At 46.2% G+C, this 15082-nt stretch overlaps 1 protein-coding gene across 14 annotated transcripts in view; it reads right to left on the reverse strand.

Annotated features, from left to right (window-relative positions):
- TLN2 (talin 2) overlaps positions 1-15082 on the reverse strand; it is a 472001-nt gene that overhangs the window by 62172 nt on the left and 394747 nt on the right. For all 14 annotated transcript variants that reach the window (XM_021094283.1, XM_021094275.1, XM_021094269.1 and 11 more), the window contains 2 exons: positions 13026-13196; positions 3572-3718 (listed from right to left, as the gene is read on the reverse strand). In XM_021094283.1, the coding sequence (XP_020949942.1) occupies positions 3572-3718; positions 13026-13196 (318 nt within the window). The remainder of the gene's footprint in view (positions 1-3571; positions 3719-13025; positions 13197-15082) is intronic.

The raw sequence follows: 15082 nt of genomic DNA on the forward strand, positions 1-15082 counted from the left end.
CATATTTTTGAGAAGATCTCTCCAGGCAGCTCTCTGCCACATAGTTTGTGGTCTGGGAAGAGACTAGAGACCAGAGGGGAATTAGCAAAAGGTTACATGGAGTTGTTAAGGAGAGGGACATGCTGTGAGCAGATCCAAGCTACAATGTGAGTTGAATGAATGTAGGTAGCACTGCAGCCTAGTATAATGTGGCTGCACAGGCTAGGACGTAATTTCTACCAAACCAACAACACAAACTCCAGTGTAGATTTTTTTGTTTCTTCATCAAGGAGTCAGACACTGACAAATAACTTTATCACACCACTGGGGCCCTGCTGGTCAAATGAGGACTGAGTTGGAGACTCATCGCTTAGTATAAGTTGACTGGGTATCTTGTAAAGGGTTGAGCCAGGTGCTGGGAGCCTTCATATGGGATGTGGTGTAACTGCAAACAGGCCAGGATGTTGGAGCTAGAGGGCAGTTTAGAACATATAGTGGCTGCTGGTCACCATGATGAACCTTCTGTCAGTGTGAAGACAGTGAGCAACGAATGAATAAAGTAGTGACTTTTTTTTAGGATTCCAAACTTATTTAGTTGAAAGGCTATTCCTGTATTCTGAGATTGTAGCCTTCCTATGTTTTGGGGGTGTTAGTATGTTTATTTTATGAAATATCACTGATGTAGACACCAGGATTTTTGTTTGTTTTGTTCCTTTAATCCTCCCTTGGCCAAAAAGAAAAAAATATCCTGCAAACAAACAAAAGGGACTTGGTCATAGAATCCCAAAGATTAAGACTAAGCTCACTGAATGGGGAAACCAAGGTTCAGAGAGCTTGCGTGATTTGCCCAAGGTCACCCAGAAAGCTGATGACTTCGTGGAAACCTATTCATTTTCAATCTTCTGGTGCTTAGATACAGAGACTCTCATGAAACTCTCCGTAGCAGAAGCTCCAAAAGCGCCGAGAACTGCACTCGCATTAGATCAACTTTAGGTACACTAGAATTTTTTCTGCCATTCGCCGCCTTTAAGAATTTTAGACAATGATTCTAACAGTATATCAATGTTTTAACCAATAATCCAAACTCAGATAGAAAATGATATATTTATAATGTGCTGCTATTTAGGAGCTCAAAGCACCAAAGGTATCACTGAATACAAAGTCCTGAGTGACAGGCAGGCCATGTGGGCTTAGCAAAGGGACAGTGGGGAAGAGGTATATTAGGTGTGAGGTCTGTGTAGACAGGAGTTAAGGGGTATCAATGAAACCTCAAGTATATACTTTGCAGAACTGAGGGGAAAAAACCCTTGATTCCCAGCCTTTGCTGCTCATGTCGTTAGCAGTTCTTAATTATTACTATCAGGTAATAGAGCCCTATTTCCCAGCCCTTCAGAAGCAAGTGTTTCCTGGGCCAAGAAAGCAGCTGCTCCACCCCTGAAATCAGACATCGCCAGAGTCACTTTTCTTCCTGAAGATCCATCCCAATACGCAAGGCTCAAAGGCTATCCAAAGACTTCCATCTTCTAGGGAACTCTTCCCTATCATTGCGGCAATGGTGAAAAACACCTCCTCAGAAGAAAAAGATTATCATTTCAATTTTTAATTTGTACTGAGAAACCCTGAGAGTTCCGTTACTCAATACCTTTTGCAGATGTATGGCTTAATCTCAAAGCTCTGGTGTTCTGATGTTCTGAAACCCAAACCAACCCACTGAGACTTATCCAAGGACCTGGAGGAAGAGAAGGAGTTCACTCATTTTCTGCCAAACTGTCCAAATTTGAAGCATGAGAAGCCCACAGCAGAAATTACTGGAGTGCTATGACAAGGCAAGCCTGGGTTCTCTCAGGGACCGCCAGCATCCCAGCCCGGCTTGGGACTTTGTCAGTTTGATAATGATTGCATGATGTTTAAGGGCAATTATCCTAATTATAGTTTCAGGCTATTGTTTCCTTATGGAGATATAAGTCAACCAATCTTTTCTAAATTAGCAATTAAAGACCACTTATTATTCTGAAAAACCACAATAATGTATTCACAAGCTGACAATGGACATTTCAAAACACAAAGTCTAAAATTCTTGGCTGTGCTATCAGAGGATGGCAATTAGATGCTGATGAGTGGTTGCTAACTCTAATGAATATCAAACTGCCATGAGGAGTGAAGGATTCCTTGGGGAAAAAGCAGGAGATACTGTCCAGTCATCCTTCCCTACTGACGCTCAACTGATGGGTCACTTGAGGAAAAATGATACTGAGGCCATCTATGTCTGTTGTCCACGAGAAGCTTTTATATTTACCATTTCAGTGGTTTTTGCATCTGGCTGGATACCAGAACCATGGTGAGGTTTTTAAAATACTAGGCTCCACCTCATAGAGATTCCAAGTGATCAGGGTTCATCATGAGGTTAGGAATGTGCATTCTAAAATGCTCCTAGGAAGACGATGTGAAGAAAAGGGAAACCTCCTACACTGTTTCTACACTATAGAAAGCAGTATGGCAGTTCCTTAAACAACTAAATATAGAACTACCATATATCCAGCAATCCCACTCCTGGGCATACATCCAGTAAAACTATAATTCAAAAAGATATATGCACCCCAATGTTCATAGCAGCATGATTCACAATAGCCAAGACTTGAAAAAAACTTAAAAGTCCATTGACAGATGAATAGATTAAGAAGATGTAGTACATATACACAATGGAATACTACTCAGCCATAAAAAAGAACAAAATAATGCCATTCTCAGCAACATGGATCAACTCTGATCATCATACTAAGTGGAATAAGTCAGAAAGAAAAAGACAAATACCACATACCACTTATATATGGAATCTAAAATATGACACAAATGAACATAACTACAAAACAGAAACAAACTCACTGACAAGGAGAACAGACTTGTGGTTGCCAAAGAGGAGAGGAAGTGGGAGAGGACTGGAGTGGGAGGTTGGGGTTAGCAGATGTAAGCTATTCAACACGGAGAGGCTAAACAACATGATCTTATTGCATAGCACAAAGAACTATAATCAATGTCCTATGATAAACCATAATGGAAAAGAATATTAAAAAAAGTGTATAACTGAATCACTTTGCTGTACAGCAGAAATTAATACACAATTGTAAATCAACTATAATTCAATAAAAAATACAGTAAAGTAAAATGGTCCCAGAGATTCCAAAGGAGCCATTCTGAGGACCAGCCCTTGGCACTCACTGCATTATTTCACTTTGGAGTTGGTCCCTCACAACAATATGAGGTAGACAGGGGAGGTAAATAATTACTTCCATTTTATAAGTAAGGGGACCAATAAAGCCTTCTCCATCTCCATTTATCCCTCAACTGTATAAATGTGGAAGGAAGGGTGCAACTGGCTTTCAAAAGTTAACAAATAACAAAGAATGAAGAATACATTGCAAGCCACTAGAAATCTACACATTAATCAGAACCTTCAGGAAAAGAGGCAGCTTGTTGGTGCCGGCCTTGACGGACAGCTCCTTAGAGAAGAGCCTGTATAAGGAGGGAAGGGTTGCAGGAAACCTTGGAGGAAATGGGGTCAAGGAGTAGAGAGTGTCTTGGAGCCCAGACCCACCTTGCTCATGGCTTCTGCGATGGCATCGACCATGCCTCCCACCAAGCCCACCTCACTGGCAGCTTCGTTCAGTGTCACCATGATGTCATCCACGGCCTCCTTCATGAGCTGGGCAGCCTCTGTGATGGCGTCGTGGGTGTGCTGGGCCTGAGAAGAGGGGGGCGGGGAGGAGGATAACTAAAACATTTCCACAAGCACATGACAACAGTGCTCAATCTCTTATGTAATCACATCACTTCTTTTAAAGATAACCTTAAGGAGCATATAAAATTATATCCCCGTTACGGAGCACAACAAGGTTGTCTATATTTTTTCTTTTTCCTTTTACAGCTGCCCCTGCAGTGTTTGAAAATTCCTGGGCCAGTGGTTGAATTGGAGCTGCAGCTGTTGGCCTACACCCCAGCCACAGCAACGCCGGATTTGATCTGCATCTGTGACCTATGCCACAGCTGGCAGCAATGATGGATCCTTAACCTACTGAGTGAGGCCAGGGATGATACGCACAGAGCAGGTGCTGGGCAAGTGAGTGAATGAGAGGATGAAAGAATGATGGTGTGGGGCTCCCTAAAAAACACCTTGAATGGTAGCAAGATTTGGGGAGGGAGTGGGGGAAAGAGCCAAGTTCCTGGGGTACTGGAGTCGAGTTCTGTCTCTACTGCTAAGTAGCTAAGTGGTCCTGGGTGAGGGTTCCAAAGCAAATTGGGAATAATCATAATATGGCTCTGCAGTGAAATTCTGATGAGATGGGATGGGTGCAGGCACCTCATCATTCAGGATAACAGCAGTCTAGTAGGGGACTATGTCCTCACCCAGGAAATCTGACCTAATGTCAGGTAGTTTGTGTCAGAACTGCATGGCACCAGGTACTAGATGCCCCTGTGCAGAGGCCCTGCCTACCCTGATGGTCCTTAGGGGGAGAGGAACCTTCTAAATGGCCCAAGGAATTGCATCTTTTCTTGAGGAGAAGCTCAGGAACCCAGTGAGAGATGGTAAATGGTAACGCTTTTCGATGCTCAAACGAAAGAGAAGGCCAAGAAGAAGCTAGGTGAGCCACGGGAATGGGCTTAGCCTGTGAAATTGAAAAGCCAAAGGAATCGAGATAAGTTTTCCAAATGTAACATCTGACGAGATGTGAAATCTTTCAGTCATGGGTGATTCTTCTTGAGGCAACTGTGTTAGTACAAAACTATTAACTATTGACTGTTACGACTAAAATTACTTTAGAAGATAACAAGACAAATAACCTTGAGGAACAGTGACTCCTTGACTCTTCACCAGACCCATGTCCATCTTTACTTCTCAGGCCTTCCATGGGGCAAGAGGTGCCTGTTTCTCTGGATAAATTCCCCTTCATTCCTGGTGCAGTGTCACAGCTGCACCCGGCTGGCCTCCTATAGCTCCACCCTCTCACGCTCTTGCCTGCAGGGACTGGTTCTGTACGCCTCTTCCCCTCTCCGCTCTATCGAAATCCTAGCCCTCTTTTCAAGGGCCAGCCTCAATACCACCTCCTCCCAGAAGCCCTCCTTGATGATTTTTGTCCTCGTCAACCTTCCTTTGGACTCTTACATCCCTGAGAATTAACTCTGGTGCCAGTCATCACAAGGTAATGGCCTCAAAGGAAAAAACAGGGAGCAAGCGATGCTGCCTGATTTCTGAGGCTACATAATGGAAAATGATAGGGCTTCTGCCTCGCTCGCTCTCAGGAGATGTGTCTTTGAAATCCTTAGCCACCGCGTACGGAGGCTGGCTATCTTGAGGCTGAATGCTGGGCAGACTGCAAGGCGAGATCACACAGAAGTAGAAAGGGGTGCCCACAGAGCTCCAGCTGCTTCAGCCACCAAAAGTCTGAGTGATTTCTGTTCAGGTACCAGACCCAAGAGTGACTGAACCTCAGGTGTTCAAGCCCCAATGGCCATCTGGCTGCAATGGCAGGAGGAGCCCTGAGTGAGGGCTACCCCTCTGGGCTCAATGGATCTGCAACTACATGAGAGAATACAAAAATGGGAGTGTTTTAAGCTGTCACATTTTAGGATGGCTTGTTTACTTAGTAAAAGCTAAGTGGGACAACACCTAAGAAGGGCTCCTAAGCCAGCCTTGGCATCAGAGACTTCTAAGCAGAGGTGTCCAGGTTGAAGCTGGGCCCTGGAGGTAGGTAGAATCCACATTCAGCCCGAGTCCATGGGCTAAGGGACGGGGAGAGGAGATCACCAGGCAGAGGACACAGCCAGTACAAAGGCACAGAGGTGAGAAGGCAGGTGCACTGTGAGGAAGAGTGAAAGGGCGTGTGTGATTGGTCCGATACAGTGCCTGGCACACAGCTCCTGCCCCTTCAACTACCTCTTGGCCAGCCCCAGCTCCATCTCTCCAACTAGGCTGCACGCTCCTTGTAAATAATTTGCCCTGCTCCTCTCCAGAAGGTGGCTTTAAGGTACTGAGTGAGTCATTTTTATTTTCAGAGACACTTTTACAAGGATAACCTTCAAAGGCTGTTGGTGCAAATTTCCCCTCTGGAGAGACTCATTTAGAAATAAATGGAGCCATCTGTTTTCAGGCTTTGAAACATCATGGGTGGCAGAGCTGAGGGCAGAGATGTGTTGGGAGGGGAGGTGTCAGAGCAGAAACCCCCCCACCCCCTCCACTACTGCCGCCGCTTTCTGCTCCTGATCCATCAACCTGGGCTCATTCGGGCTGTGAGGACAGGCTCCAGTTCCTCTGATGGCACCAAGAAAACCTGATGACATTGCCATGGGTGCTGGCAAGATACCAGAGGCTAGCGTGTACTTGTAACACAACACCTGTGGGCCCACAGTGGCTTTCATATCAGTTCTTTAATTTTTTTATTTTTAGGGCCACCCTCATGACATATGGAAGTTCCCAGGCTAGGGGTCAAATCAGAGCTACAGCTGCTGGCATACACCACAGCCACAGCAATGCAGGACCCAAACCGTGTCTGCAACCTACACCACAGCTCATGGCAATGTTAGATCTTTAACCCACTGAGCAAGGCCAGGGATCAAACCTGCATCCTCATGGATACTAGTCAGATTCATTTCCACTGCGCAACAAAGAGAACTCCAATATCAGTTTTAAAGCCTACGATCATGTACCTTGGGCTGGGTATTTGAGCATTTGACAGAAAATGCTTCATGATAGGTGACAGGGAGTCCGGAACAACAACAAACATCAAACCACCTAACAGCAGCAAAAGAAGGACAGCTGCTAACATTTCCAAGGGAACCCCTGCACCAGGTATGCAGATGCTAGATGTGGTGTGAACACCTCCAGTACTCCTCACAGTCCCCTGGAAGGGGTGCGGTGAACGCTATCCCTGCAGGGACTCCTCTGACTGTCGCAATTCAACAACAGGAGCTAAAGCACTTAGAGCTTACAGCCCTGGTGGATGGAAGACAACTGCCACTGACCAGCTGGCCATCTGCTGAGCCTAGCCCATCAGGCAAGAGGAAAATGAGTCTACGGCTAGATCGGGTCGGTTTTATCAGCACTACTGAAAAAAATAAGTCTTGATTAGGAAATGTGCCATCTACGAGGGGGAGGTTTCAGCCTGCACACCCCTCAGCCAGGGGGCTTTTAAACAAGGTGAAGCAACCAGGGACCATGTGGCAAAGACAAGGGGCCTCAGGACTAGCTACTACTCCTAGAGTTGGCTGGGGGCCACCTCGCTTAGCATCTCAGCATCTGCCAGCCCCCGTTCTCTCTGCCATTGTGGGCTCATACCTGCCCATGAACTTGCTGCCAGTTCCCAAACGTGTCCCTTGGAGCCCCCAGGGCCTAGCTCGCCTATGTTTTCCAATTCCTGGCAGCTTTCCACTAGAGGAGACCCAGCCCTGGAACCTCACCCAGTGCTGAAAAGTAAAATATCTGGCTCAAGTCTGTCCTAGGTCCCTGGGAGGAAAGCCTTTAACCCCTTAGCATTTCCCAAGTGACCACACAGGCTCTGACAACATACTCTCATCCTGACCACTGACCTCTAGGGAGATGAAGAGGCTGGAGATGGAATCGCTGGTCATATGACTGAACTCAGTCAAGCAAGCCTGCATAATGAAATCCCAATGAAAGCTCTAGGTAGGAAGCTGGAGTGAGCTTCCCTGGTGGGTGACGCATGGCAGTAAGCTGAGAGGGTGACACATCCTGAGGACATGGAAGCTGCACGTTTGGGACCCTCCAGACCTCACCCTCCCTCTGGGCCTCTTCTTTTGGCTGGTTGTATCCTTTAAAATAAAACTATAGCTGTTAGTAGAGCATTTCCTGAGTTGAGTTGTTCCAGGAAATCACTCAACCTAAGCGATAGCGAGAACTCCAGAATGTAGCCAGTTGGTCAGAGTGAGGGTGGTCTAGGAACGCCAGAGCTCGTGGCTGCTGTCCTAACTGGGGAGTCTAGCAGGGGCCTGTGCCCCTACCTGGGGAATCCGACTTAACGCCAGGTAGTGTCAAAACTGCACTGGACCAGGGGCCGGGTCCACCCATGTAGTGGCCATGGGCTGCCTTGGCCCACCTCAGGGGGAGAGGACCCCTCCAAAAGGCTCCAAAAATCGCAGCTTTTCTTTGATAGATGAGAAGCCAAAGAAACTCGTGAGAGATGGTAAATGATACCCCTTTTGAATGATTAAATGAACTAAGGATTCCAGGAAGAGGCTATGTGCACCTCAGGAACTGGCTCAGCCTACGGAACTGAAAAGCCATGGGAATCCCCAAAAGTTCTTCAAATACATCTGATGAGATATGAAATATGTTGCTCATGGATGGTTAGCTTGAGGCAAGTGGGTCAGGGTGCAAAGCTCTTTCCCCAAGGGATGTGATGGAGCAAAGTGGTAATTTAGGTTAATGGCTGATTTCTGGACACAGAGAAGCTAAGACACAAAATGCACAGATTGGGAGTTCCCATCATGGCGCAGTGGTTAACGAATCCGACTAGGAACCATGAGGTTGCGGGTTCGGTCCCTGCCCTTGCTCAGTGGGTTAATGATCCGGCGTTGCCGTGAGCTGTGGTGTAGGTTGCAGACGCGGCTCGGATCCTGCGTTGCTGTGGCTCTGGCGTAGGCCGGTGGCTACAGCTCTGATTAGACCCCTAGCCTGGGAACCTCCATATGCCGCAGGAGCGGCCCAAGAAATAGCAATAACAACAACAACAACAACAACAAAGACAAAAAAAAAAAAAAAATGCACAGATTGTTTTATTTTGATGGGAGTCTGAAAGGAGACATCTCCTGTGACTAGCCCTCCAGAGAGAGTGTCTCATGAAAATATGTTCTCATTTAGAAAAAGGTAAAACATAAGGTGTGCACTTCTGTAAACTTCACTTAGAATGAGAAGACTATTGGCTGCACAATAAAGTCAGCAATGCTGTACATTCGTATTAAACAAAGTATGCATTTTGGGGGAGAAGTGAGAGTGGCCTGCTAAGTATCAGTTCTCCCATACAGGCTTAGGAAGGTATAAGAAGGCAATGCTGGGGGTGGCAGCAGGGAATCACAAAACAGTTCTCTGAAACTCCATGGGAAACGTACAGGCCATCTTTTCTACACTAGGGCATCCAAACCTACCAGAACACATCCTTGCTCTTGGCTGTCCCAAAAATGAATTACCTTCCCATCTGCTCGTGCTGAAGCATTCTCTAGAGAGCCTGCCCTCTATTCCACATGGTTAAGTTTTGGAGATCCTTAAAGGGTCAACTCAGAGACAGTGAGGCCTCCTTCAATTACTCCAAGCTTCTCCCAGGGCCGTTTCCTCTGACTTTGATGGCAAACCTCACCTTGATCACACAGCCCAGCCAAATCCCACGTGCAGGCTGCCCGAGCACGTGAGCTTCAGCCACGGAAAGACACAGAAGGCTCTCAATTAAGGCATGCTTAAAGGGCCTACGGCAGTCAGGACAGTGGAGTCAGCAGGCTCAACAATGAGGTTATTATTTTAGAATCTGGAGGGGCTCCTTGTCACTGCTCCTCTCAGCTCAACATAGAAGAAAAAAATCAGACTCTGTTCTTTTTTGGAAATGTGTCTGAAGTCTATTTCCAAGGGAGCCTTATTTCTTTATTATAGTGTTTCAACTACAAAGCCCAACAAAGCAGCCAGACACATCACAGGAGTTTGGAAAATGGGAGAAGGCTACAGGGGGCAGATCTCAACTTCAGCAGAGGGAGAAAAACCTTCTAATAATGAGGACTGCCCTACAGCAGATGGGGCTGTGTATTTGCTGGATGGAGTGTTACAGGCAGAAGCTGGGCGGGCCCTGCAAGGAAGATAGAGGAGGAAACTGATGGGGGGAGAGGGGAGGGGGGAAAAGAATGCATGTAGAAGAGGGCTTAGTGGGATGAGCATGAGATCCCACAGCAAATGCCTTGTACTCATGGGATTCTTTACCGCCAGGCTCTGGGGCTGGCCGTGTTTAATTTGCGGGGGAGCACCTACTATGTTAGGCACAATACCTCATTTAAACTCTACAACCACCAGGTAGGTATTCAGTTTTACATGAGGCTTACATGAGGAAACAAAGAAATGAAATAATGTGCCAGCAAGAGGCAAAGCTGGGATCTGAATCCAGCTTATGCTATTTGTTTGCCAAATCAAAGCCACGGATGACCCTTTAATCACATGTGACCACATCTCCTCTGCACACAAGGACTACAACATCTAACAGATCCATCAGCTAACATACAGCAAGTAATACCCAGTAAATATCTTCCCAAAGAACAGCACCCAAGGGGATTAAGTCTCTGCATTAGGCTTCTTAGGAAAGGGCCTACAGGCCAACTTGGCACCCTGTGACAAGCCAGTTGGAATCTGCAGACAGCACAGGTAGCTGCTATCAGTGAGGGGACGGATACAAACTCTTAAATTATGGTCACTCATCACATCTTAGTTCATCACAGGGTACTTCAGGTTATTCACTGAAAATTATTCCACACTCCAGCTGCTACTTCCAAGCAAAGGATGTCATCATAGAGCTTACAGTGCTGACGACAAATGCTCCTGGGCATAACATAGAATTCCACGGGGAGCTCTGAACTTGCAGTCCAAGCAGATGTGCTCATCTCTTCAACACCCAGCAACCTCCTAATTCAAATTACTCTACTAAGAATGAACCCCCCTCAAGTAGGGGTGGGGACATGGCAGTAAACATTCCTGGAGCAAAGCTAACCCAAACTGGGTCCCCAAGGCGAGTCCCAGCTCCTCCAGTGTGACGAGGGAGGAGAGGGGCTGGGGCCCCTATCCCTAACCTATCAGCCAAAAGGGCATTCCAGTCCTTCTTGCTCTACCCATCACTTCAGCAACTAGACTTGATTTTGCCAGAAGACTCAGAACAACTTGAAGGCCGATGATGGCTCTCAATATCTTTAGCATCCACAGAATGAGTCTCTCAACAGTTGCCAGATACATGAAGGAAAAGTGGAACATGAAGCATGTAAGCCCAAGACACTCTCCACGCTGCTTCCTGCATAGTGTTTCCAGACTATGGATGTGTCGTGTTATGTGTCATCCTCACTGTTTCCAACACAGCCCCAGCTCCTTAGTGTGGAGGAGGAGGCTTGTCACAAAACAGCCCAGTCTACTCCTGCTGTCCCCTCATTCTACCTGATCCATACACACCAGACTGAGTGCTATCTTCTAAAGAGAGCGCAACACTTTTACAACCTACCTTTGCCTTTGCAGATACCATTCCCTCCTCCTAGCATGCTTCTAGCTACCTTTTATGTGCCAGGTAATTTCCTTTTGTTGAGATGAGGCAGCCCTCTCCCCTGCGGATCTCTTTGGCCCTGCCCAGCTCCCACTCCGCGCCGAGTCAGCTTGTGTTTCCATAGAGCGCAGGCTCAATTCTGACTCCACATCCACCTGGCCTGCCATCTCAGATAACATAGCAGAGCAGTCTCAGTTTCCACATATGTACAATGGGAACCTTCTGATGTAGAAGAGTTTTTATGAAGATTATGTAGGAAAAGGATATAAGATGTAATAACTGACATAGACCCAGTGGTTAACAACTGTTGGCTCTGAGATGACTATTTTGTGATTCTGACTCTTAATCTAGAATCTTCTACCTTGCAACTGATCTGAAGATGTTAGAGATACAACAAAACATACTAAAAATAAATACAAGTATAATATGGATTCCTATAGCTTGTGGGTCAGTGTCCTACACAAATATTTCTAGGGGGGTTCCCTCAAGTTAGTCTGCTTAGGTGAAGGCCATTGAGAGCAGATGATCATGTGGCAGCAGCAACTAGAGGGTACAAGTCGTGGGAGGTACCTCTGACTTCCTCTCCGGGTTCTAGAACCTTGAGGAAACTTGGGGTGCATGCCAGTTTCCAAAGTAAACCAATTACTCCAACAAAATTGTCCCCAAGAGAAAAGCACATGCTGCCACCATCTTTGGCCACTTAAAGTAGCTGCGTGACACATCAGGAAATGTTGCACTTGCAAACTGGCGAGGGAAATTTTCCTATTAAATCACTGTCCCCCAGCAATAGCAATACCTGCCAGGGGTGACCTTGCACTGTGTTTTGGGGTGAACCTGAGTACCAAGAAGGGAAATGACACGCACTGGAAAACAAGAGCAGTCTGCTTTGTGCAAGCTGGATGTCAACACTGAGCAGGTGCCCAGCAGGTGTTATGGTTTTTGTTCCTGTGATAACCACACAATATGTTTTTCTTTCCCAATAATGCTTACCTACACACTCTGTCAGGGGAAAAAAACAAAACAAAACTTATAAGTTTTGTGTCTTTTTTTTTTTTTTTTTTTTTTGGTTTTCCTCTTAAAGATCCCTGGGAATGCCAAGAGAAGATTTTTTTTTTTTTTTTGCGTTTTGCTTTTTAGGGCTGCACCTGTGGTATATGGAGATTCCAGGCTAGGGGTCTAATCGGGACTACAGTTGCCAGCCTAAGCCACAGCCACAACAATGCCGGATCCTTAACCCACTGAGCGAGGCCAGGGATCAAACCTGAAGCCTTATGATTCCTAGTCGGATTTGTTTCCACTGTGCCACAATAGGAACTCCCAAGGGAAGATTATTTCTGTTTTTTTGTTTTGTTTTTTTTTTTTTCTTTTTAGGGCTGCACCCTCAGCATATAGAAATTCCCAGGCTATGGGTCAAATCAGAGCTATAGCTGCTGGCCTACACCACAGCCACAGCAATGCAGGTTCCGAGTATTGTCTGCAACCTACACCACAGCTCATGGCAACGCCATATCGTTAACCCACTGAGCAAGGCCAGGGATTGAACCTGAGTCCTCATGGATGCTAGTCAGATTCGTTTCCACAGAGCCATGATGGGAACTCCCTATATGACAGGAACTCCCTATTTCTCATGTTTGAAATCAAATGCCACCATCCAAAAACTGAAGTTGTTTCCCCTGAAAACAAACTGGAGGGATGGGATACAGAGGAATGTGTAATGGCTTCTCAGTGTCCTAAGCAAGCCCCCCACATCCTGAACTGTACCTTGGGGTTTCCTCCGCCTTCTTTGGCCGCATACAACATTTGCAGGGCAGATTCGGCAAGCGTCTTGGTCTGGTCCAGGACCGTCATCTGCTGCTGGTGGTCCAGAATCTTGGAGGCAACACCCACTGCAGCTAAGATCAATGGCTCAAAGTAGCTCGCCAGCTGTGTTACCTTTCGAGACAAAGAAAAGCCACAGTTGCATCATGTAAATCCATGTGTCTTTTGCAGGGTCTCTGCTGGTGCGGGGGAGATGGCTGGGACTCAAAAGGAGAGGCGGATCTGCTGGCCTTGACTTTTTTTTTCCTATTTTACATCCAGAATCATGAATTACAGCCAACATGTTATACACACTTTAGATCCTCAGACCTTACTCGTTGAAATTTACTTTCCGAAATACTTGTTAATTAATGAATCTTGCTTGGATCTTACTCCCTCTGGGGAGCTCTTTGTCTCATCTCTGATCATGGCAGATGTGCTAAGAAATTCATTCTGAGATCCAGAGTTAGGTGTGAGAATTTTACAGCTTTTAATTTTAATTAATTTTAATTTCAAAAATAGCTTTTGAAAGAACAAAGATGAGTGTCCCACAAACTCAAAAGGAAGGGGGATAGGAGTGGGGCAGAGGAGCAGGGAAGGTGAGGAAAGCAGCCTGAGAATAAAGGTACCCTCAGCAAGCCCACCCAGCTGCCTCTGCCCCAAGCGTTTGGACTTGAAGAACAACAGCAAAAAAAGCAAAAATGCTTCACATGAGCTGAGATGCTCTGTTTATGATTAGCTCAACCTGGGAAAATACAAAAGCCTAGCAAGACAGCTAAGTACTGCAGCAGCAGGGGCCCATCTCCAGTAGACCACACCATAGAGAGTGTCCCTTGGTATCTGTAGGCCCTCTCATGGACACCAAGAATCAGCAGGTGCTCAAGCCTCTCACACAAAATGCTATCATGCAGTTGGCCCTTTGAATCTGTGGGTTCTGCATTCACGGGTATGGAGGGCTGGCTGTACGGCTCACCAAAGCTCACAAGCTGGGTGCTACAGGGCCACGTGCCACAAACATTTATATGGGTGCATCCCATATGCCAGGCTCTGCTAAATGCTTATGCCCATGCATTTCTTCAGCTAATCTCCAAAACATGTGCATGAGGTAGACACAAGTGAAGAAGTGAGGCTTAGATGAGTGAGGTAACTTGTTCAACCCCATGCAGCTGAGTGGTGGAGCTGAGACAGGGACCAGGCATCCTGCTCCCCAGCCCAGTGGCTCTATCACCACCCTGCTGTCCGCTATTTGTCACTTTTACTCCAGTTCTGCTACGGCCGCAATACTGCATTTTAGAAGTTCATTTGCTACATATTTGTTTGTTTTGTAAAGTGTTGAAAGTAAAGTCTGATAACACAGCAACACCCAGCTACCTGGCATCCGTAATATCAGATTTTAACATTTTGCTGTATGTGCTTCAGATACCATCATCTATTCCCACTCAGGTAGAACACATAAAATCAGATAAAACACTGATCATACTTTTCTGCTCAACGCCTCAGCTCGTGTGGCAATCACTAATTGCTAAATTATTCCCATCAGGTGTATTTAAGTTCAAACCTTTAGCTAGAAGTTCCCTTAAAGTTTCTTCTCATCATGTGGAGAAAGAATGAGGGTGGCAGGGATGTGGGCGGGAAGATGGCTTCACAAGGGCAGTCACTGGGTCAGCAACAAAGCAGGGCTGGGGCTGAGGCAAGGTGGACGCCCAAAATACTCAAGTTCATTGGAGTCAACAGTGAGACAAGACTATGGGCCAACTTGGACCTACAGATTCTCATACTAAGTGGTTAGCCAGACAAAGACCATATGATATCACTTACATGCGGAATCTAAAATATGGCACAAATGAACTTACTTACAAAACAGAAACAGACTCTCAGACATGGAAAACAAAGTTGCAGTTACCAAAGGGGAAAGGGGGAGGGAGGGATAGATTAGGAGTGTGGGATTAATGTATACACATACGATATACAAAATAGGTAACCAACAAGGACATACTGTAGCACAGGGAACTCTACTCAAT

This window comes from Sus scrofa, chromosome 1, assembly GCF_000003025.6.
Source record: "Sus scrofa isolate TJ Tabasco breed Duroc chromosome 1, Sscrofa11.1, whole genome shotgun sequence".
NCBI lineage: Eukaryota > Metazoa > Chordata > Mammalia > Artiodactyla > Suidae > Sus > Sus scrofa.